Source organism: Lepisma saccharinum, chromosome 4 (genome assembly GCF_977018435.1).
Source record: "Lepisma saccharinum chromosome 4, izLepSacc3.1, whole genome shotgun sequence".
Lineage (NCBI taxonomy): Eukaryota > Metazoa > Arthropoda > Insecta > Zygentoma > Lepismatidae > Lepisma > Lepisma saccharinum.
Window position 1 is genome coordinate 113,993,666 of NC_139232.1, and position 25,773 is coordinate 114,019,438.

The window sequence follows — 25,773 nt, forward strand, 5'->3', positions numbered from 1 at the left end:
TTTGTATGTGTGTGCGTTCTCGCATTGTATGCCGCTTGAGACGAATAATAATTGCACTTTATTTTATCTTTTTTATCTCATAATAGGAAGTGGAATTTCAAAGGACAGGGCCACTTTTATATTGAAAGGTATAAAATGTTTAATAATCTGATGTGAATTTTTGTGTCTCGTTTGCGAATTAACATTGAATTTCAAGAGTTAAGGTGAATACACCCAACAGGGTTTGTTTACATCAGATGATAGCTGTATGGGATTCCCTGAACTTGTTTGACATGAGAAACATTCATGTGTGTGTGTTTTGTGATACCTAAATAATATTGATAGTTATGGTACTTTGAAAAAATAATATGAATTTCGAGTTAATGTACTTGCTTCTGACAAGACATTCATACCCGTAATGCATTTTATCTAGATCTCTGTTTTTGCAATTTGAAAGGATATCTAACAAATTCGATTATGTGCATTTCCAATTGCAAGATTGTGTATAGGTTAATTTCATTGGCATTACGTACGTTGCTTTTATACGACCACTATGACTATGTTCTATCGAAATTTGTATATTTTCCGAACGTGTGACCCCTGTCAAACTTCCGCACTACCAATTATCTTGACAATTTTGGTTTACCCTCGGAGTTAGAACAAAGCCTACGTTATATAAAATCCCAGATATTTCGATTAAAAATTATATTTTCATTTTCATGAGATTTTAATTTCTGTAGCCTAAACTTCGGGACCAAATAGCGTGGTATGTTGAGGGTTCTACAAGTTTTAACAAAGTTTGTTATATGAATCGCAGAAATATTTTGTTTAAAGGAGGAGGAACATAATTTTAGAGGGGTCACAGTTGCGGGAAGAGCTTTTTAATATGTAATTATTTCATAGAAGGTTCAGTTGTTTTCTTGCAAGTTTTGATGGTTGCAGTTCATGTTTTTTTGTTTTTTTATTTGTGCACAAAAATATAAGAGGTGGTGTTCCAGTGATGAGAGAAAATTATAATTAAGAATTATAGCTGTATGAGAGAAAGAAGCAGAAATTTGACAACTTACATTCTAACACCCCTTCCTGTTTTCTAGTGTCATTTAGTCTTTTGCACCCAGAGAGCTATACATTCTTCCTAAACAACACTCCTTTCACCATCAGAGTTACATAAGTTTTGGTGCCATAGTACACACACACACCAATAATACAACTTTAAACATGACAGGATAAATTTTGGGTTATAAAATTTAAGTTTTTTTTCTTCCCATTTTCTTCTTGGAACAATCAGTATACTGATTAATTTTTCTTGCAGGATGAGTACAATAGCCGAACAGGAGGGCCTTGTGAAAGAATCTCTATTTCAATTTGTCAAGAAGCATGTACCGAGTGCTCAGCTAAGGTATGTTATCTTAAAGGTGTAACTTAGTTGGCTAGATTGTATTCTATGTGTATTTTCATTTTATAAATATATACACTTTTCATGATATATCTAATGCTGAGTTTACTGACATTGATAATCTGTCACTGTGTAAAGAATTTATAAAATGACAAACTTTTAGGGGAAAATTTGAATTTATACTTTTCCTTCACAATATGTTTCTCAAAACATTCACAAAACACTGTACGTGAAGTGACCTGTCGAGAAAGGATAATTTAGGAAAGGTTTTGAACATTTGTAGCATGGTGGACTGATTTAAATGAGGTTCATTTAAGTCTCAATTTAAATTAGGTGATTTAAAAATAATCACTTTAATTAAATAATTTATAGAATAATGTACATAAAGATTTTGTATATATCAGAATAATTTTTTGTGAAAGTACATTAATCTCGTAATCATTTAATGATGTTTATAAGTCTCTAAGAAAGGAAACAAAATGGTATCTGTTTGATCTTGGGAGAATACCTCTCACTCGTTTTTTCGTCATTTTTAACATTTGTACTTACCTATTGTGCATTGCAAAACATTGTTTAAGGTGGGATTTTGCTTTTCTCGTGGAAATAATTCCAAGTTTTCACATTACGGGTATTTATTGTTCTTCCTTTTTTCGCTTCCATAAGACACAATATGCCGGGCACAGTTTGGCACGTCGTGGATCATCAGTGGGTATGCAGTGTTTCCAACCTTCATAACCGAAAAATACCTGAATAGCCCCAGAAACCATTCACGGATAGCCCCAAAAAACATTTATGAATAGCCCCACGAACCATTTCTGGCAAGGTTCGGTTAGGTTAGGCAAGCATAGTTAAAATTTTGTTCGTAAAACAATGCTATACAGCTTTTTAAAACACAAATTCACCTTCACTTCTTGCAAAACAACGTCGTGATTGGAAACCCTGAGGGGGGGTTACGTCATCATACGTACGGAACATCCGGTCAACATAGAGGAAGAACGGCAATTGTTCGTCAGAGATATATTTCTCTTCGAAAATATATGAATTCCCGATCAAATAGATTCAACGATGAAAGAAAATACCTCAAGGACCTTTGAATATGCTACAGAAACTCATTTCCCTAAGTAGTTTCTTCTGTAAAATTGAAGAAATCCATTCTCCCGAGATCAAACAGTTATCAACAAAATATATGTAGTGATGAGGTGAAGCTCATACGGAAGGTAATGTAATATGTAAACTGTAAACACATTTAATTTTCTCTCTATTTAAAATTCAATAATTTTTATAGGCAGAAATAGCAAACATTTTGTGTAGAATAATATACAAAATATTAATCATGTTAAACCATAAATAGTGTCATTATCATTAAACTGTAAATAAATATGACAGCTGATATTTTGCAAACTATCATTTAAAAAATACCAAAATTCAGCTACAAAAACTTTAAAAAATATTTTTGAGTTACAATTGTAGAGTACATCCAGAATATTTTATTTTGCTGGAAGAAAAGTTACTGAAATTATACAGAACATTCCCTGACATTCGCTACGAGACTCGGCGGCAAGCGGCCTGGCATGCTTGTCTTTCCCGGTGAATGGGGTCCGCGACAGTCGCACGCTACAGTCTGTTTTTTTCGCGCTCTTTCCCTTTCTGTTGACGTTGCAGACTGACACCAGTATAATCCTCCCCAGGAAGTTGTGTCGTGTCTGTGTGTTGAAGAATGTGGCTTAATATGGCACCACAAAAGTTTACATTACAACAAAGGATTTATCTTGTCGAATGTTTCTTCGGAAAGAGGAATTGTGGAGAAGTGCGACGACGTTTTGCAACAAAATTTCCTGGTGTTCCCGTTCCACATAGTACCACTAAATTAAACCTCGTAAAACAGTTTAGAGCAACAGGGTCAGTTCTGAATAAAAGTGGAAAGAAAAACCCACGTGTATTTATTGAGGAAAAACTCGATGAGATAGGACAAAGGTTAGAACAGTCTCCTCGGAAATCTATCCACCGCCTCTCAAGAAACGGGTGTTTAAAAAACCCTCTAGGTCCCCTGATTGGTCAGCCTGAAATTTTTATTTATGGGGATATTGAAAAATAAAGTATACAAAGACAATCCGCACACCATCCGTGAGTTAAAAGAGAGTATTGTATGAGAAATCGGGAGAATTACAGTAGACAAAGTTGCACCTGTAAATGCCAATTTCCTTCGGAGATGCCAGGAATGTGTTGCAGTAGAGGGACATCATTTTCAACACCCTCTGTAGTCAAGATTAGTACACAATATGAAAACTGTAATTTTAATAGCCGACTCTAGCGACTGTCGCGGACCCTGTTCGCCGGGATATACAAGCGCTGACGCCGGGCCGCTTGCCGCCGAGTCTCTTAACGAATGTCAAGGAATGCTCTGTATATTATAGTTTCATTAACACACTCAACAAACATTTCCATTGTAGGTTCATATGTACAGTATCAGAAACAGAAAAAATGTACATTTGCACATAATTTTTAATTTACTTTAATCAAACTGTTCTGATATTTTACAGGGCCATTTCCTAGAGAAAGCCTTTCTACAAAAAGACTTATGTCTATGTGTATGGTATCAAAAAATATAAAAGTAAACATTTTTTTAAAAAAATGATTTAAATCAAAAAATCCGATTTAGATAATAAAAATCATGATTTTTATTCACCCTGATTTGAACCAAGAATCATGTAGAACTTGTCCATTTTCTAACAGCATGCTTTTCTCCTGAAGCTCAATAGATGAAATTGTGCTGAGCTACGTTGCAAGCATCTTGGAGGATCTGGGGAACGAGGACAGTGTCGAGGATGCATTTGACGTCGAGGGCTTCTGCGAAATGATGGCTGCATATTTTCCTGAATTCTCAAACATTGAGCACACAGCTGTATGTGACTGGATGTTTGAGCTGGAGGCAACTATGAGTCAGAAGAGAGAAAAAGGTCAGTGGTTAGGATTTCTGGTGTGGTGTCATTGTATCAGTGTACGAGGGACATTCAGTAAGTAGTGTAACAAGGCCTTTTTGCACATGAGAACTGACGTTACTTTATATATTGAACACCCGTCATGCGTATGTGTGTGTCAAGGTTAATAAAACCATGATATAGAACAAAAATGCAAATCCCATGGTGCAACAAGGCTCTGAGGGCCAGTGCCAGCATGTGGCTTTTCACTTGGTGATACGTGGGCAGTATGTTTTTCTGATTTCAGCCAGCATGAAAGTTTTGGAGCTCCCATCAGGTAATTGAACTCATGACCGTGTATGCCAAAGCAAGAATGCAAACCAATAACCAACATGGGAGCTCATGATTTGGAATAATGTAATTTTATTCCTAAAACACACGCCAGTTGCGGAAGTGTTTTTTTCTAGTATATCTCCATGTGTATTCCATTGGTTGCCGGGATGATGTTTAACCACTCATGTACACTCTGTTAATGCTTTCCAGGAGGTCACCTTTGGCTTTGAGACGTCCTTCATGTAGCCTCAAACAAAGAAGTAATGTCTGGTCTGTGTAGTAAATGCGAGGGTCACGGTAGCTCATTTGGTAGAGCATCTGGCCACCACGTGGAAGAGACCCAGGTTCGAAAAACAAAGTAGAACTGGTTTTGAAAGTTCATGTGCCATGGCACCTTGTATTGACACGTAACTAAATATCCAGAGGATGGATATCCAAATATTTGGATGGAATAATCCAGATATACGGTTGATAGATACCTGGTTAATTTGATTGAGGAATAACTATATGTCTGTAGTGACAGTGTATGGATAGTCTATATGTCATAGAGGGTCTCGTGCACTAGTAGTACATGTTCTGTTCATGGACGTCCACAGGTTTTTGTTTCAAGGGGAACAAGCAAGATAATTTTTTTCAGGGGGCAGCAAAGGAGGCATATTCTTCCCCATAATAGTGATCCCCCCCCCTCAAAAAACTCTATTTCAGTCTGATATTATCATGTTTATTCAACGAATTTATGGTAACTCACATAAATTACTGTGACCAAAATGAAATTATGTGTGAAATATATAATTTTTAGGTGGACATTCATTTTTACCCTTCCGCTTTGTAATCAAGGGGTCCCGGTGGAGGCACATAGTGGTTCAGATCCCACTTTAAACTGTAGGTCCAGTCCCAATTAACCTTACTGTGCATAAAGTGAACTTAAAACACCAAAACAATCAATCAATCAACTTTCACCCTTCTTGACGTCCATGGTTCTGTTCATGAAAATAAATGCACATCACTTGATCATTGCATTTCTACTGTTATTATTACCTAACCTTTTTCATACTTTCACAGATGAATCATCGTATAAGGATAATGATATACAGATTCCGCTAATCCCTGTGGTGAAGAATGCACCTAGATCTCCACTCAACTCAGAATGCAGCGATCTTCCTCCAAAACGTGTGCATCAGCTCTCCGAAACAAGCGATTGTAGCTCAGAAAATGGAGACACAGTAGCAGGTCAAGAGGTGTGTATATCATTAAATTTGTTATTGCCACTCCTTGTCTATTCTGTCAGTTTTACGGATACTAATATCACATTTGTATAAAAACCAAGTTGTGATTGCATTTAGTACTGCGTAATATTAAAATCTCATCCAGTGATTTCTAATTAAGATCACTTAACTAAGTAACATAAAAATGAACAAAATATGTTGGCAATATCCATCCCAGTAGCACAAACCTTTGCACTCTTAATGCAGAATATTAGGATTAATATTCAATATTCACTTATCAGAGGATTCAGTCCTATAATCAACAATTAGCACAGTAACATAATCTTCTAATTAAATAAAATAATTCTTTTAGAAACTGCAAACACTTTTTTTAAGCAACATAATTTTACACGTACAGAATTTCATTTGTTTTATCAACAAGAATTATGAGGAGGAAAAAAGAAGAAAATATACATAATGCTCAATTAGCAGTTTTAGCCCATAATTTTCTACCTCACCAGAGTTTTTCAATCAGAAACCAGTACACATGTAAACTCAAATATTATTTGACAAGATTGGGCTCGTCTCATCCTCCATATGTACTAATTCGTACATGACATACCCCCCAGTTTATTGGTTATAGCCAGTGCTCGAAAAATTTTCTTTAAAGCTAGGTGCCAGCTCTGAAAATCATGCGCCAGGAAACCACCTACTAGCAATTGTGCATACTACAGTATGTTTCAAAAGTCGTGCAATCCAAACTTTGAAAATGTATATCATGAAAATTGTAAGAGATATTTAAACCAGGTTTTATGCACTAAATTAATCCTGTAGGCTATCACTGGGTTCATAAATTTATGTTAGCATCTATCTAAATAAAAGCCATTTCATTATTTTCAAATACATTGTTAATTTGTTCAAAACATCTGAGAACTGATTTTCAACAATAAATACCAACTCTTAAGCAATTTGTGGGATCATTTGTTGGTGTTTGACTGCTTGTAAAACCATTGCTTGGTGAGGTACAGCTGAAGCAGGGCATTTTTATTGGAAAACCTCTTGCACATGAGTGTAAGAATAAGTAGTAAAATACTCTTGAGCAGTGTACACGCACTGTTCTAATGAATACACCATGCTGAATCAATTAAAAAAAAACAGGCACAGTAGTGGCGAAAGGTTGCGAAGAGAATTCAATGTAACCAGGGGCAGCCTAGGATTCTCTCAAGAGTCCAATTTCTGCACAAAATCTTGATTTTTCACGTAAATGTATAGCCAATACTTAGACACATGTTGCATGCGACTGTTGGCAATATTTCATCCTGCTAGTGTTGCCATATATGGAGATATGTCCCAAAAATGTCACTTTTCACTCAACCCATGAAATCGCCAGTCAAAAATTCATCAAATGTTGCACATGACCAATATTGGTCGCAAATGACAGACTGACATGGCATGAGTCATCAGGTTTTTAATTATAACTCTTCGATAATTTCTTACATATTTTTCTTACTCAGAAGTTCATTTGGGGAAACATTTGAATGCTGCTTTCCGTCAGTTATTAATTTATATAATTTTCTGTACGGAGTGAACTGATAATTTTAAGCATTGAAAAATATCTCAATGGATGAGGCTTTAGAATGCAGAAAACCCGGTGTAAATGATATACATTTCCAAAGTTTGGGTTGTGCGACTTTTGAAACACTCTGTATAAGAAGCTGAGCATCACGCTATTCAAAACTTCGCTAAATTATTTGAGAAAGCTGGAAATGGGGGACAAAGGGTAACAAATTGTTACTGACTATGGAATGTTCACAAAGTTGATTAAAAAAAACAACACATTTGCTAACTTTCGCTGTACTGCAATTTGAACTTGGAATCATCAAAATTTCGTACATATTACAGCAAAAGATAACAGTTGCCAGGCTGAAATTTTTAGTCTCCCTGGCGACCGGGATTTTTCGAGCCCTGGTTATAGCTTTCTAACAAATTGCTAATGAGAATATGCTATATCATATTTAAGTAACATCTGAATCCTAATCATTATGCAAAATTTCATCTTTGTACCATTTATAGTTCATTGATGTTTTATTGATTTTTTTATCTTATCAACATTTTGCATTCAAAATACAGGGCCTGGTGGGGTTTGATAAAGTTATTACTGATACTGTGTTATTAAAAAACCTATGTTACTGCTGCAATCTATCAAGAAATGGATGTATTTTTTGTGTACCTCTTGTTCTTAAGGTACAGTTGCATCCACTCCTACCAGGAGGCAGTTTTTGCAAAATGGTAACTAGTAGTATGCATGAACATTGATAACTTTGGATAAGGCATAACTTACACCACATGCCATTATTTCACTAAGTAATAGAAACCAGTTTAGCATGTACGTACTTGGTACTCAAGCTTTCACCACATCATGTGGCTTCCTCAGGAGATAGGACTAGTACCTTCCCGTGTCTTAAATCTTTACTATATTTATCATATCTCCTGAAGAAGCTACATGATGTGGTGAATGCTGGAGTACCAAGTAAATACATGCCAAACTGGGCTTTGTTACTTATTGATAACTTTGTTGTTAAACTGATATTCATGGGTGAGGCTACCTTTCACCTTTCTGGAGAGGTAAACACACACGATGTTCGAATTTGGAGCATGGAAAATACAGGTCCGATTCTTGAAAATCAATGGCACTCCTTCAGAGTCAATGCTTTGTGCATTGTCAGATGAAAACTTAATGGTTCCCCCGTTTTTTTTTTCTGAACCAGTGGGAATTTCTTGAACAACACGCTGCTGCAGCAGTGGATCGGACGTGTGCTACGTGACCTTTCACCCTTTCACACTGTTTATGTTCTTCACCTACCCCAGTTCGTACCTTCTCATGCTATTTCTATATCTTTTGCAGGATAAATGGTGTTTATTCATAGTTAGGTGTTCTATACCAAAATAAACTGAACAGGTTCATTTCTTGTCAATTTCAGATAAAAATAAAGTTCATCCGATATTCGAATAAATACAGTAACGCTTCTGAGGATGTGGTGTATATTATTTCTGTGGCTGGTAAAAGAGTTTATAAGTGTTTGGGTTTGTCATAACCAAAGGTCTGTTATTGTTTTTGTCTTATTATACAATGTAGTTGTTATTTTCCTGTAAAGAAAACTGAAAAGATTATGAATAAAAAGCTTGTGTAATCGGTGATGAGACCAGAGATAAATGAATGCAGGAGCAGAGGTGGAGGCAGTCATGTGTAATAAATCCCCAAAGTACTATACGAAAGTGCATATTTGGGCTCAAAGAGCATTTGCTGTATTTATCTAGCATTTTTGTTTTCTCGAAGACTGTGCCTCCCCCGCAATTCCTCTGGTGCTGTTACTGTCAGCAGAATACAGTGAATCGTAGAGACTGAGTTAGATTAACAATGGGCAAGTGCTCTTGTTTTCAAAATTTTTATTTAGTGTTTTGTGTGTGTGTTTTGTCAACCCAATCAAGGTGACAGTGTAAGTTAAAAATATGCTATTTTGTGATATCTTGATTTGCAAAAGGCATTTAGAAAACTGCGATGGTCATGAGTTAATTTGTGAACAATACTTAAAGTCAAAATGTTAGCAAAGCCTGTAGTCATTGAGTGTTTGGTTTCATTTCATTGTAGGATCTGAAATGCATTAAAACATTTAGTAAATATAGAACTTTGAGTAGAAATACAGTGTAGTCCTAATTTGTAGTGCACCTTATATAACTACTAGAGCCACATACTTTTTTATGGTGAACAAGAGATCAAGATTTCAGTACAAAAACTGGGAACATTTTGGGATAAAAAGCAGTGAATAAAATGGCATTTTGGTGTTAAAATGGTGAATATAACCCTACATTTGATTTTAAACACTACACTTATTATACAAAATAAACATTTACCCTCTAATAGTACATTTTTTATGCAGTTATGAGATTATTTAGTTTATTACTTACTGTGTAAGAAGTCCATTTTCGCTTCTCAAATATTTAAAGCAGAATTAGTTAATTTTCCATGATTTGCATAACCTACAAGATAATTAAGACTTCAGAAAGTGACACATCGGTAAATAAACTCTAAATTTCATGTTTAAAAGTTTATTTTGCATATTGCTTCTCATTTCGCATCATTTTGTGACAAAACATGGTAAGGAAATGCACCTCGCATGTTTCCAAAACATGAAAAACGAACATTATAGTGTGTTATTTCACATTTTGTGTTTGTCAAAAACAAAATATGCATGCCTCTAATTATAACACACAAGACTATTGTATGAAAATACTACGCATGCACTAAAATAAGATTCATCATATTCTTTCCTTTATTTTAATTGCAAGTGTTAATATATTAAGATCTAAAAAGCTATTTTTCCTTTTCAGGATTGTAGCTATTTCAATACAGAAATTCGGCTCTTGCAAGAAATGTTCCCAGGGTCCTGCAGTATAGAAGTGAAGCACTGTTTGGCTATTGCTGAAGGCGATGTTGGCCGAGCCGCTCAGTTGGTTCTTCACAGGCAAGAGGCAGGGCAGAGTTTGACCACGAATACAGGAGTTCAGGTAGGAAGAGAGTTGCTCGTGGTGAACTGTGATAGATTTCGGTGTGGTGTGAAGGAAGGGTTTTCTTGATGTTATTGTTTCTTATTGGGCTTTTTTTTTTGTACTATATGTCCAGAAAGTAAAGCCTGGGCGGCTGTGGCCAAATCTGGAACTAATGTTGGTATGAGGAATTATTTGCAACATGTAAGAATGCCACTTCGCATTTACAATACATGAGAGTAGACAGAGAATAAGTTACCACAGATGTCTAGTCTATTCCAGCTTGTCAAAATAAACTTGTGAGAAACAGCAGGTATGTTAACAAAGTTTGTAAGATTGCTGACGGCTCGTAAGACATAATTTCAAGTGTTTGATCGATTGATGAAGTGGGAAAGTAGTAAAGAGCTGACCCAGTTGTCTGAAGATCGCAGGTTCAAATCTCTTTTGTAGAACCAACTTTTTTATTTAGTATACTTATTGCTTTTGGACATTAATAAGATTGAGAATATATAAAAACTCTTCTGATAAATCTAATTACTCGTCGACACCACTTAGGATTTATCATTCCCATGTAGCTTCTCATACTTCCTACAGGAGGCAATAGGGTGGGCAGAGAGATATTGGTGAAAATCTTAACCCTTTGTGCCCCAACTGTGAGGTAAAATATTGTGTTGTTTTAAAAAATATAGAAGAAGCCGTGACAACCGATATACCTTGTTTACAAATTCCTGGCCACGGCACTGCAAATCAACCAAGATGACGTCATAGTGCTGAGAGAACCTTCGTGTTGACTGTGGATTGTGCTCTCAGGCAGAGATCACGATGCTTGCCAATCGTAGAAATGCACATGCTCAGCTCATAGTCTTCTGTATGTAAAACTTGTTGAATCATACACAACATGGGGTATCCTGTCTGTGACCGAATTATAAATTACCTCGTTTTTCAATATTTAGAGTTAAGAAGAAAACGTAATGTTTAGTAGTTTCGAAAAACACCAATTAAGTTGTAATATTCTGTTTGAAATACTTTCTATGAATAGCAGATAAATTTATGCAATATGGTTTCAACACATGGATAGGAGCATACAAGGATTAGATCAAGAAGGACGGTGTGGTCCAGTCACTATGATAGCTGCTTGCATCATGAAGGGTCCCCAGTTCGATTCTCCCCTACAACACTTTTTTTTAAAACGATAGAATGCCAATTAATGTAAGTCTGTTAAAGGTTTATTGCATATTTGATGACAAATGTTTTTTTTACTTTTTAATACAAATTGCAAATAGTTTTCAAACTGCTCAATACAAAACTACTTTAATAAAATTGAAACCATAAAATTAGATAATGTAATAATAAAAACATTAACCAATGCATTATTTAAACTAGTGTTTGCATGGAATTGCTTAGTGCATCATTGGTTTACTGATGTAGCGATGCTATTAAATCTTGTTTCTAAATCCATACACAGACGCAAACATAAATTTTGGAATTGATATTATGAAGTGATGTTTCTTGCAGTTTGCCATTTATATTCCTTCAGTTTCTATTAAAATAATAAATGATTTGTGTTGCTTTATACCTTGAAAAATTGTGTAGTTTTAGGCATTGTATACATACAGTGAGCGAAGAAGATATTGACTTCGTATCACTGCACTCAACAGTCCCTAACTACATAACAAACGTTCTTTAAAAACTGAAAGAACCTCATCACCTCTCTCCTCCTGCCCCTCTTTATACAACCATATCCCTTGCTTACAAAATTACTCGGCTCACCACCACAAGGAGGTTTCGTTTGTAGAACCACGTGATTGAACTAAGGGGGTGACGTCGTATCGTGGAGGCTACGCGTTGAGGCAGAGAACTTGCCAACGTACCAGTGGTCTTGTGTTTGCTTCTCATCAAAGGCAGGACTTTTCTTTACAGTCCAGTGCCAACTAGTGTATACCTGGCATGGAATTAATTTCACTGTTATTTTTAATAAGAATGAAATGGTTTTGAGAGTAACTACTTGATATTAAACATTTTACAAAATGTGGAAAGACATGTGAACAAGACATACAGTTCCTGTAGCTATATATATGAATAGCGAAAATAGTGTTCTGAATGCTTCCTTTAGCACATTGTTCATTGGCCAATCAGTATCGTCTCAATTTACTTTTGTAGTATCCATATGCTGTGTAAAAGTATAAACGTCTGGCTCATCCTTATTCTAGGATTCCAGAGTCTTTAGATACAGATTCAATTAAACATATTTGTAGGTGAAAATGCAAACTTGTGTCAACAAGCTTGAAATCAACTTAGTTTAAAATATAGAGTCATGTAATTAAAGTCACAGTGAAATTAGGTATGATCTGATAGCTCTTTGTTTGGTCAGCAAGTGTAAAAAGACTTCGTTAAGAAGGAAAAATCTAAGGTGCTTTTCAAAATTAGCAGGTGAAATCATGGATTAAAAATGCATGTGGTATGCACTTCCGCATCCCATGTATTCGAGAATCTGTGGTTACACAATGAAAAAAAAAAGTTTCACTGTCTAAATGCGAATTTGAACACTCATGTGTTGGAGCCTCATTGGGAGGAGGGAAAAAAAAGAAAAAACTTCTCGAACACACATCCTTAAGAGCGTGAAGCCATAACACTGACCACTCACCTACTTCCACTGGCAGATGATTACTTATCACGTAAGTTTTTGAATTGCTTCACCACTGACGACGTGTATTTCTTCTCGCTTATTTTCTTTCACATGTTGTTGTTTTTCCACACCGCTACAATTTTATACCTTCTGCCACCCATGGAGACCCTTATGGAATAGGTTATTGGGACGTATCCCCCAGAAAATAAAATATCTTGATTTTAAAAAAAAACTTGAGGTGGGAATGGTGTGTTCAGTGTCACATTTGACCTTAAAATTTTTCATGTTTGAAGTTTTGCTTGCAACACCACCATCAACCGATCATTTACTATCTGGACATATAGTACATATTGCTTGTGTAGAAGTATTTCTCTTGTAGTTTACAGTTGTTACAAGCATGTTAACACAATTTTTGATGTTAAGTTTCACACACTCTTTTCATCAGACATTTATTTTTAGTTTGATTAACATTACAGTTATAACAATGGGATAAACTTAACAACAAACAAAAAGAAGCAGTTATACATTCTGTCAAATAAATACCGAGAATTGTTAATTTAAAAAGCCCATGTAAAAGGTATGGAAAAAAAATTGCTGTAAGTTGGTACCAATATAATTGCCACGTAGAGTTTTCACGCAATCTGTCGACCAGTTTGTTTACAGCTGTTTGTTAATTTAGTCAACCTCAAGTGTGCTCTGCTATTTTGTAATGGATAAAAGTATCAAACAAAGCGTTTGCCTCAAATTTTGTGTTGCCAACGAAATTTCTTGTTCTGAATCATTAAAAATATTGGAGAAGGCCTACGGTGAGTCAACTTTATCGAAGACACGAGCATGCGAGTGGTACAAAGCATTCAAAGAAGGACGAGAGGTGGTTGAAGACTTGCCTCATTCTGGTCAACCTTCATCGTCTTCGACTGACGAAAGCATCGACAAAGTGATGGAAATTGTGATGGAAAATCATCATTCAATTTTAAGGGAGATGGCTCAGGATCTCAACATGTCTCACAAATCCGTTTGCACCATTTTAGTTGATGTTTTGGACATGAGATACGCCGCGGCTTGGCTTGTTCCGAAGGAGCTCAGTTTTCTTCAAAAAGAGAACTGCTAACAGTTTTTTCTTGTATGAACGCATTGCTTGCATTGTAGAATTATTTCTCTTGTAGTCTACGGTTATTACAAGCATAAAAACACATTTTTTCATTGCGACGTTTCAGGAGAACACATGTTCCCTTCATCAGACATTTATTTTTAGTTTGACTAAAGATACAGAAAATTGTTAACCATTGTTATAACTGTATCTTTAGTCAAACTAAAAATAAATGTCTGATGAAGGGAACATGTGTTCTCCTGAAACGTCGCAATGAAAAAATGTGTTTTTATGCTTGTAATAACCATAGACTACAAGAGAAATAACGCTAACAGGTTGTTGAAGACATGCTTGAACGAGCCAATTCAGACCCTACATTCATGAAACGCATCATAACGGGTGACGAGATGTGTGTTTAAGAGTTTGACATGCAAACCAGCCAACAAGCTTCGGAATGGCACTTCGATAACGAGCAACCACGTCAAAGTCGCTTGAAAATCAAAAGTCATGTTGATGTGTTTTCTTTGACTATCGTTGTGTTATGGAATCGGAATTCCTTCAGAAGGGGCGTTTGAGAGAGAATGTTGGCTCGAAAAGGCCAGATTTGTGGATGAATAATTCTTGGATTGTGAACCACGATAATGTGCCGTCGCATACATCGATCCTTGTACGCGAATGTTTGACCGTAAACTCAATGAATGTCATCGATCAAGCACCGTATTTGCCAGATATGTCCCCATGTGACTTTTTATTGTTCCCCAAACTCAAATTACCACTTCGTGGAAGACATTTGGAGTGCATTGAAGTCATAAAACAAAATTCACAGAAGTAGCTGAAGTCCCTACTGGAAAGTGCCTGTAAGAAGTGTTTTGGTGACTGGATTATTCGTTGGTATAAGTGTATTACATCAAATGGGGCCTATTTTGAAGGTGACAAAATAAATTTGGATGATTAAACCAATATTTTGAGTTTTATTGAACAATTCCCGATATTTATTTGACAGAATGTACAGTGAATCTTGTCTAAAATGTTACATTGTTGGAACATAACATAACTGTGAAGCAATCAATCTGTTTTTTATTATCATCATTTTAAATGAAGATGTTATCAAATTTTAATTATGGATCCCAAGTATCATCAGGTAATTCAAAATCATCCTCCTTTCCACAAAGATTCTTGATATCTTCCTTAGGATTAAATTTCAAAGGTGGTGGGTTAACCCTATTTGTGAAAACGAGAACTCCATAGTGAGTATATAAAACCCTATATTGCTATTCTCATTATTTATGTTCTTCTAGTGTTCTTCTGCAATGAACAACGCCTCCCACACATTTAAATCAGTCTCTCCTGTTTGTTTGTTTTTTGTTTTTTTTTAGTTGTTTTTTACCTTTCTCTTGCTAATCACATCTTCTCTTTGATGGTGTGAGGTGACAAGCTCGTTCTTGAGTCTAAATTTGTTATTTCTAAATCATGTTCGTGCCATCTTATTGCCATTTTCCTTTCTAATTGCCCTACATAATCTTTTGAACATAATAATAACAATAATAGTAATAAAAACAGATTGTGTTTCACAGTTCAGTTGTTATGTTCCAACGATGTAACATTATAGACAAGATTGGTTGCATTGCTGCTTCTTTTTATTATATTAAATTTATTCTGTTGTTCATTAATGATACTAAAAATAAATGTCTGATAAAGGGAGCATGTGTTCTCCCAAAACATAACAAGAAAAATTGTGTTTACATGCTTGTAACAACCATAAAGTACAAGAAAAATAACAAAACAATTTTGTCAAAGATCGCTAACTTAAATAATCAGCACTGGACCTAGTTTATACTGGTTCAAATCCAGGACTCTTGGAGTGCAATGTGAAGGAGTAAGCCACTACACAATCTAGGAGAGTCTGGTAGTAGTCCAATGACAGGCAGGTTTGTATAAAATAATAAGAAAGAGAAAACTTGGAAATTATTGCTATTTACATTAAATCTGATAAGCAAATCCATGTATAAATCTTTTTTATTATTATTTGTGGAAAATTATGCAAAAACTATACCTTTTTAAATATCAGTATGTTTGAATATGTTTTACATTTTTCAGCCAAGCGCTCCGAGGCCGAAACCGAAGGTAGACGATCAAGAACTAAAAGATAGGATCATAGCCCGTTACAGTTACATTGACCAGGCAGACGATGGACGTGAACATCGTCCCGTGGCACCAAAATCTGTGAGTTTATTTCTTTTAAATTAATTTATTCTTCATACTGGGATAGTGACATTACTATTGACCATTTACATGTGCGAGGATGGAAATCTTGCATAAAGCGGCTGCATAAGAATATCTCAACTGAAGATCCACTTCGCTGTTGAGCATTTCAATAACATGGCGATGATAAATGTAAGTCTCAAACTAAACAAACAACCATCCTGTCACATATTTTCGTGACGTGTATAGAAAGGGCAAATTTACAACAAGATAATGCTTGTACACACACACATACCTTGTGTTTCCCCTGGCATGCCTCTTGTTATATGAAGACTTCCTTAGACAGTAAAATCTCCAGTCACATGTTAGCAGCCTGTTGTTGTTTGGGAGTGTCCCTTCATCAATTTCATCCAATCATCACTCATCCTCATTAACAGTTTGACAAAAGTGGCAGAAATGAAACTTAAAATATTAAAAAAAAATATGAGCGAAAGTCATTAAATAACAGGAATTTAAATCTAAAGTGTGTTGAAGCATATGCACAAAGGAAAATTTTGTTTCAGGATATGAAAAATAGTAACAATTTTCTTACTGTTCTCTCTACAAACGCTCTCTCCAAATATCATTACCATCTTCATCAGTGTTTATATTTTGTTTCACAATTCTTACCCGTTGTTTCTTGCTCCTGAGCTGAATGCAGCCATCTACAGCACATGTGTTTTCCCTCATTATTCACTTTCATATTAATTTTTATTTGAAACTAAACTCCGTCTCAGATGAGCTCTTTGAAGACCAGGGCCTTCTGTGTGGTGTTTCTTTGGAGCTATGGTATTTTCATTTGTCTAGTTATTTACTTATGTTATTAAATATTGGAGAACAGACATTGTCAAATATTAATCCTAGCTTGCCCCTACTGCACGAGAAATTTACTTACCTGAGGGGGACTCTCAGGCCCATACTTTATTTTTATCACTAATAATCAATAAAGCATTTTCTTATTCAATCACTTCTTCCTTTGATGATTATATTTGTGCAGTTATTTATTAATTATTATAATAATTACCACCATTACCAGTCAATTGTACACTGTCACTGGCATGAGTGTCTCGAATAACACACATTCAAAGATGGCACCTGGTAGGCCCACCAAGTGGATTTTGCCTCCTATGTACATTACATTTATGTTTTTATGAACAAAATTAATACAGAAATATTTGGAACACCCTTGGGAACAATGTAATTTATTTTAAATTTTTAATAAAAGTTTTCACAGTTCAAAAATCAAATAAATAGAGGTGGGTGGCCTGACAACCTCCCCCCCTGCTAGGGCTAAAATGTCTGGAGCCATAAATGTTCTTCATAGAGTTATTACAAATCTGGAAATGCGATTGCTGTCCTATTTTTGAACACTAGCATTGTTTTCTACTCTGTTTTGAAGTTGCTTTTGTTTCTTGGTAAAAATCTAAAGGCTATCTATGTTCTTCTTTCCACTTTTTGTGGATGCAAAATAATCTAACACAGTTATTTTAAATCTACAGGCAATATTTTCTAGTAATTCGCAATCAAAACTTCCCCACAAATTTGGACACTTGTCTTACCACCTGACACTTGGTAAAAAGTAAAGTAAAGTGCTCCCCTGTGCTTTGCACCATGCCGTGAAGGCATATAGGGAGGGGGGGTGGAGTTAAAACCCCCACACTTTCTTGATCATGGCCAAAGGTGGGGGTGATGTGATCACTACCCTGGCTGCCTTTACTCCCCCGACTTTCCTCCAGTTACACACTTTTACGATGCTGGGTGGATGCCGGAGCTGCTTGAACAGATGGAAAAACCCGGTTCTCCCCTGCCGGGAATCGAACCTGGGCCTCTCGCGTTGTAGTCAGATGCTCTAACGACTGAGCTACCGCGACCACCTGGCACTCGGTTCAACACAAAATATCATCACATTAATTTATTGTCCCAATGTGAAATTGGAGCCTGATAGTAAGTTTTGCATGCTAAACATAAAATGAGCATTATAGAGAACAGCTTTGTGTTATGCTTTGTTTTGTTAAAAATCCATGAAGCAGAAATACATATTCTTTAATCTGTCATCATTTCACTTTCTTGCAGGAACCAAAGAAACTAATAAGGTATAGGGATAATAAAATAGTGAGCATCAAAGGAGAGAGATTCACTGAAGTGAAGAAAGAAGAGGCTGACGATATGAAGAAGACTTACGTAAGTTTGAAGCCAGCACGCCAGTATCGGTTTCATTGATTAACGGTTCGCTGATATTACAGTGAGATTATTCATGTACAAGTAAGTTTGCCAAAGCGAGTTAGTGAGGATGGACATGAAATGAAAGTGTTATGCTTTGTTTTTAGTATTTATTTCAGTTAGTCACGTTGGCAGCTGCCGGTCCACGAGACCTGCCGGTTTAAGCTGCTGCTCTTTTTTTTTTACGTAAGTCGTGCTCAAAGACTACAGATAATTAACAGATAGGTCTCGAGTGTCCTGGTGTGTTGTGTTCATGCATTTGAGGTGTTTATTATGAATGCATTTTTACATGCAGGTACTAAAAGAAAAAGATGATGCACGCATGAAGATCTGTGAATCCAGTCTTGTACATTTGTAAAGCTTTAGTTTTGTACATGTAAGTTCTTTGTTAGTTTTTTTCTTCTAATTTTTATCATGTTATACTTTCTTGACTTATCTGGATAAGTTTCTTGTTGTACAATCTTCTGTTATTGCATCAGTTTTCAATTTCTTGTGCTGAAGCACCACTGTTCGCACTCTTGAAGCAGTTACCATGAGAAGTGATTGATTCTCATGTGTGCTTTTCACTATATGAAAAGAATCTCCATTTTATATGGCTGTGCATAAAGATGCACCCTTTGTTTTCATATTGCTGAGTTTCAGATGACATCTATATGGAGTTGAGGGGTCGATGGGTGTGAGAGTAGGAAGCTCTGGCATTTGATACCAGTGCTCTAGTAATTGAAATTGTGGGCCATCTCAGAAGCATACAGAATTGACCGTTCCGCTGCATTTTGTATATTTATACTTCTCAAGACTTGTCAGGTTTAAAACTTAATGCAGCCGTTTACAATGGTGTGAGGGTTTTTCGTTTTGAATTTTCAGTTGGGCAGAATTTTAACTTTACATGTAAATCTATATCAGAACAAAGTTAACTTGTAGGCTCCGAGAAAATTTTCGCAAAAGCTGTAACAGTACCATAATTGAAAGAGATGAAATGAGAAAATCTAATTTGCACTTATCTACTTGTAAAGTCAAAAATGAGAAAAAAGGACAGTCATTTCCCATGTGCTTACTTTGATGAGTTAAAGTTTTTAAATGCTGATGCTGCCACTTATGTCGAGTCCTTTGAAAGTTACAGAGAATATAGAATTGGAAAATCATTTTAATCCGTAGATAAATTGGACAGACTATTTTTTTCCATTATTCCCAAGACGTACATTTTCACCTCCCATCATATGTCATTACATACATATTCACACATAAAAGGTGTGCATTGTAAACTGTTTTTGAAAATTTTTCACATCACTCACTTGCCATTAAGTTAACCTTTATTGTCTGTATTTGCTTTGCTATATGAAAATCATTATGTGGTGCCTGAACAGAAATATTAATGTGCAGATTAGAAAATAGTCTGCCTAATGTCTGTATGATCTACAACCACCGAGTTTGTCAGAGACGTTTATCGTTGTATATTGTGAAGTCTGCCATTCTATTGGTTGTATTGCTTTTATATTTTAAACACGCACAGTGATATTTTACTTTATGACTTGTTTACTCTTCCCTATGACAGGAAAATATGTGAAGATTTTTCACGTGCATTTTGCAAAAGAAACCATTGTAAAACACATGCACAGCTTTCAGGTACTTCACTGCAAGATATCGTTTGTCTTCTGCTTGCTACCCCCTACATACATTAACTTAGCATGTAAAACAGCAAAGTTATATATTCAGATTGTAAAAAAAGTTTAAAGAACTTTTGTATGTGTTAACCGAAAATCAATTTCATTACAATATAGCACTGTAGCTTGGGACATATTTCTCCACAAATTTTTATTCTGTCCTCGTTTATATTTATATTTGTTTCAACATGACTTTTTTGTAACAAAGAAAGTGCTTTGCATATAATTGTTTTTAGCAACAACATTCTCATTTATGCTACTGTTCATTTTAACATGAATGTTGTCTTTCTAATAACTGGAGAATTTTTACTGGCAGCTGAATTTTTTTTGGTGACTTAATCAGACAATATATTTTTTTTATGACAATTGTGAAATATGTGTTTTGTTTTATTGTCTATGTCATAAGTAAAAGTCTGATGTGAAAAATGAGGCAAAACTAAAGTCAAATTTGTAGGCAGTATTGTCTGTAGGCAACTTCTGCTGTAACACAGCATTTGTATTTTATATTGGGATTCCGTATCAGTCTGTAATATTGCCTTCCTGCAGATTTTAAAATGAGTGTTTTTATCTTAAGATTTGTAAGCTTCTCAACCTAAAAATAGCTATCAAAACACAGAGCCAAGTATTAAAATGATGATCAACATGCAACTATATACTACACCATTAGCTAATGTTACAACAATAATAGAATTTCATTCTTGTCTTCAGTATTATTGCTACTGTGTGTTAAGTTTGCGACGGACTGTGTGTATTGGACAAGAAAGGGTTGTTGTTGGCATTCATACCATTGTGATAATCGAGAGATATCATGGTGAACATAAGTACTTATATATTTTTTTGTTACATACTTTGCAACTACATCCTCTTTCCCAAAGGGCAAGGAAGATACAACTGATATTGGTTGATAGTGATACCTTGGTATTAGCGTGGCACTTTTCTCTGTTTACCTGTTAGCATTTTTGGCATTAAATAGTTCAATCAACAGCCAGCTCCCTTTTCAAGTTCTTTTGTATTGGTTCAGCAGTCCTTCCGAGTCTTAGACAGCTGATTTCATCCCTTGACGGCAGAGAAAAGGTATCAACTGCTTGAACTTTGGAGACTGCTTCCATCTTCAGTTTTGATTTCTCTGTGTATACCCCACTGTTACTTCTTTCCTGGATGACCCATCCAGCGTAAAATTAATCATGAATTATTGTTAGTACTGTTTCCTTCACAGCTTTCAATAAATTTCTCTCCTAAGGCTCCGAGAAAATTTTCGCAAAAGCTGGTAACTTTATGATATTCTGTACCAAAATACACCTTTCCGGAGTTGAACTGGAATCAATCTCTCTTAAGATTTAGTTACATATTACCCTTCTCGTCTTTGGTGGAAACATTTGTCATTTTCATTGTACTATGTCCTCCAAGTCCACATAATTTTATCTCAAACTTTTCTTCCCTTGGCGAGCTTGACGGAAATAATTCCAATAGCTACTCCTACCTTTGGCCCACTTTAGACTGAAACATTTCCTTTAACATTTTTTCTAACATAAGTGCTATGTAAACGCTTCCATAAATCTTGTGTAACATTCAGTTAGCTTTTGCGATTACAATGTATAATATATACAGCATGAAAGGTACATCAAGTTCACCATCTATTGTGAATGTACGGTATTTGAAATTGAAACAACTAAAATATTCTTCCGTACGTGTACTGTATATGTTACAAAGTATGTATTTAAGCAGCACCATTGCTTTGTACCTAAAAACTTTTTATAGGAAACATTATTCCTCTCGAATAATTGCTTTTAAAAATGTGAAGTAATACATTGTTTACATCTTACTCACTCGTGACTTAGAGCTCACTTCAGATTGGTTATGCTGTGAAAAATGCTATGGAAATACGACCGATTATATTCTTGGGAAACGTCATGAAATATGCCATGGCATCTGAAATGCCATAAGATTTTTCACTTTACACGGTAACATTTTGGTCATTGCATAAATGTTAAGGAAAATGCTTTTGTGTAAAGTGGGCCTTAGATACAGAAAATGAGACTCAAAATTCTTGAGTACTGTTTCTAGGGATTACTATTGTGCATGTTCTATCCTGAAATCAGTATTTGTGTTATTTCTGCTATAATAATAAATAACAAAATAGAGAAGGATTCTTTTGCCGCTGCTGTTGATTCTTCAACTACACATAATGCGCAGATATAATGATTTTATTCACAATTCAAGACTTTGTCAAATTTTTCATGTGATAGTTGAATTTTTATTACATCCCTTGTTAGTTTTTTTTGTTTTTTCTGTAATTTCGTTTCATGGTATTATGTATTTGCATTTAGCATTATTATTTACTCAATATTATACTAATTTTTCTTTAAAATTATTTTCATATTTCTACCTGTAGTGGCAGCCTATAGGTATGAGTTTATTGCACATTACAGATAAGTTTTTTCAGTGTCCTTGTGTGATGTTAGCATTTGCAGCGAAGATAGTTTGTAGCAATAGATACGTTGTGAGTAATTTGTGCGTTGCATTTAATTGTAACTTTTTGTTTCAAGTATCATAAATACCAAAAGTATTGTAGTAATATTAACAGTTACTGTTCTATATTCAAAATTTACCATTTAATGTTTTTAGACAATTACTGAATGTGTATTCTTCTTTACATCTTTCACATATTTTTCTGCTAAAGTTTAGCTAACCTTGTACATAATTTGGAATAGCTTAAAATTACCAGTCTGGCTTCACATATGTATATGATTTCTTTTTATATTTTTGACTGCAAAAGCTTGTTCTAAATACATAATTATTGATAACAATTAGCTAAGTGTACCAGAAAAACAGATCAGATCTAAGTACTTTATGATGAAAATAAACAAAGACTTAGTTGCTAATAAAAATAATATGTTGAATATTAAACTTAATGATATCTTTTAAAATGTCAAGTTCTTTACTGATGATAACCATAATGTATAATAAGTACTATTATGTAATTTTGTATATTTGTTCTTGCAAATGATCTTTTTATCTGCCTTGTCAGACAGCTTCTGTAACACCAATTCCTAATATTGTATTTAGTGTGTTACAAATTAAGCTAATGCCCTGAGAGAGAGTATTAAAAGCTATAAAAGTGACACACTTAGAACTTGAAAGATTATGATTGAATAAAACTGTTGACAAAAGTCAGTTATAATAACAATATTTATTCTCAACAAAACTTAACAGGCCCATTGTATAACAGATTTGTGTGATGGAGAAATGAAAATATTACACAGAATATAATCATCACTAAATACACTTTCTCATATCCTGAAAATTATGAGTTACTCGTATATTAGGTTGTTTTACTTTTCCTAAGACTTGCAGAACTTCAAGACAAACTATTCTCCATTCTCAGCAAGGACACAGTTGATGTAAACAAAACCATGTGACTTCTGAAGAAATAGTTCCTTTCCTGTGTGTTAGTTCTGGGGCCTTTTGACCTCGAGTTTATTGGTTGTAGCTGTACAGCTCATAATACAGAGCAATCCATTGAAGTGTAGACCTGCGGGTCAGTGTGTGTGCTATCAGCAAGCGAGGCACTCGTGAACGTTTGTCGCCATCATAGAGTGTCGATGAAGCAGACACACAACAGTTTCTGTAATTATTTTAAGAAGTAATTTACTTACCAGATTTATAAATGGTAAAGTTGCCTGTGTATGTAACACCTTACCATGAAGGCACATTTAGGGGATGTGATGCTAGAAACCAGTTTTTACGGAGGTCCTGAAAGTTGACAGGAGACTGTGAATTGATTGGGTGCTTGTTACGTATTGTGTTTTTTCTAGTGTATTTAACCGCAAAGTGTGTTATGGCTCAGCAAATCTTTTCTACCGCACAGCGTGTATTTATTTATGATTTATATGCGTTAATTAAATTGGCACGTGATGTTCAAATGCGTTTTGGAACAAGATTCCCGGATGTAAAAGTTCCATGTCGTAAATAAGTCACTCTTTAAACTAGTTACGGAAACTTGCACTCTTGATTCATGGACATTCTACAGTGCCAACATACGGCCACGAGCACCTTGATTGCCAATAGCGCAAACACTGACATGCCGGTCTACACTTCAATGAATGACTCTGTATAAGGTCCCACAAGTTCAACCTACACTATATTCCTACGCACAAGATTCGCGAACAGCTGCCATTCGAACAACCAATAGGATTTGCTTACATTGACTTTGTTTTTACAGCAGACAGAGTATAATTAAGATTCAAGCTATCTTACGAACCTATTGGCACTGTGATGGTGATTTACCTTATTTTTTTGTGTGACATTTTAGATATGAAACCATATTTTTAAATGGCCTCCAGCATGTAATGTATGGGAGAAATGTCATAACATGTTTTATTCGGTTTATATCATGCTGGAAAATTATTTTTATTACATCTTCTCTCTGTGATTGTATTAATGCGTACATACAGGGTCCGGACAGAATAGATAATTAGACAGCTTTACATTTCTACGCAGATAAAAGCCTTGTTGAAACGACAAAATGAAGCATAGTTTCAACTCGGGACACATTGCAAATAAATAGACAAATGAGTATTCCTCAGTTTTGCAGGGAAAGACTCTAAATTTCTAACAACTATATTCTCTGCTATTTTCACATTCCTGGAAGAATATAAAAAAACTATCAGCTGAAACAATGCACATGCTCCCAACAAAACAAAGTGGAGGGAACTATGACCATCATTTCATTTAACCATTGTTGAGAGCATTGTTACAGTGTGTACCAGTGAGCTTAGTATTACACCCTCCAAAATGCTTTCGTCCTTCAAAGGTAGCTTTGAAGTTCCAAATATTTAAATTCTTTATATTACATGTTTGTATCCCATTCTCATGCAATCGCAATCTCTCAGAGTTCAACCACATTTTTTTTATTGGTATCATCAACTAGCAATCTGTATTTGCAGTCTTAATACATATTTTTTTATTACTTTTTAATAACTTTATGAGAGAGAGGTTTAAGTGTTGTTTATATTAGAAACAGAAACAAATTATAAACTGAAAGATGTGAGTGGCGTTAGTTTTTTATTTACTTATTTTTATGTACAAATATTGTGCAAACTGATTTGTATTTCTTTAAGTTATTTTGTGAAGTTAATTGTGACGCAAAAGGAAAAGTATTGTCCATTTACAGAGCTTCGAAAGCGATGAAGTGGTATGAATGTGTGAGTGATTTGAAAATCGTATTTACTATTTTATAGTACTAGTAATAGTTTCAACACTGATGGACGATTATATATATAAATATATATATATTATCACAAAGTCCTAAATGTAATACAACCATCGTATTTGTGTATTCTGTTCCTGGTGAAGTTAAATTCCAGATGTTAGTTGCTTTAACCTTTCAAACTGTTTAGCAGTATTGAGCAGAGAATGAAAAAGAATCTCTATAGTCCTTGTAGGACACTGTATTGTATGAAGATCTCAAGTTCTTTAGTTTGTGTATGTTTGTGTGGATCAGTTGCATACATTATAACAATTTGTATTGTAAAGTTTATGTAAGAATAATAAAAATAC

At 35.0% G+C, this 25,773-nt stretch overlaps 1 protein-coding gene across 1 annotated transcript; it reads left to right on the forward strand.

The window, feature by feature from the left end:
* On the forward strand, window positions 1–25,773 carry LOC145986798 (CUE domain-containing protein 2). Its single transcript, XM_083121234.1, has 7 exons — window positions 1–128; window positions 1,292–1,378; window positions 4,127–4,332; window positions 5,689–5,864; window positions 10,221–10,397; window positions 16,190–16,315; window positions 18,407–25,773. The coding sequence occupies exons 2-7, from the start codon at window positions 1,293–1,295 to the stop codon at window positions 18,551–18,553; spliced, it is 918 nt and encodes a 305-aa protein (XP_082977360.1). The 5' UTR covers window positions 1–128; window position 1,292; the 3' UTR covers window positions 18,554–25,773.

Excerpts from the sequence above, each read along its gene's own strand:
- LOC145986798 (XM_083121234.1), top strand. The coding sequence starts at position 1,293 with ATGAGTACAATAGCCGAACAGGAGGGCCTTGTGAAAGAATCTCTATTT. Across the intron at positions 4,333-5,688 it reads GAGTCAGAAGAGAGAAAAAG|ATGAATCATCGTATAAGGAT; the intron begins GTCAGTGGTTAG and ends ATACTTTCACAG. Across the intron at positions 5,865-10,220 it reads ACACAGTAGCAGGTCAAGAG|GATTGTAGCTATTTCAATAC; the intron begins GTGTGTATATCA and ends TTTCCTTTTCAG.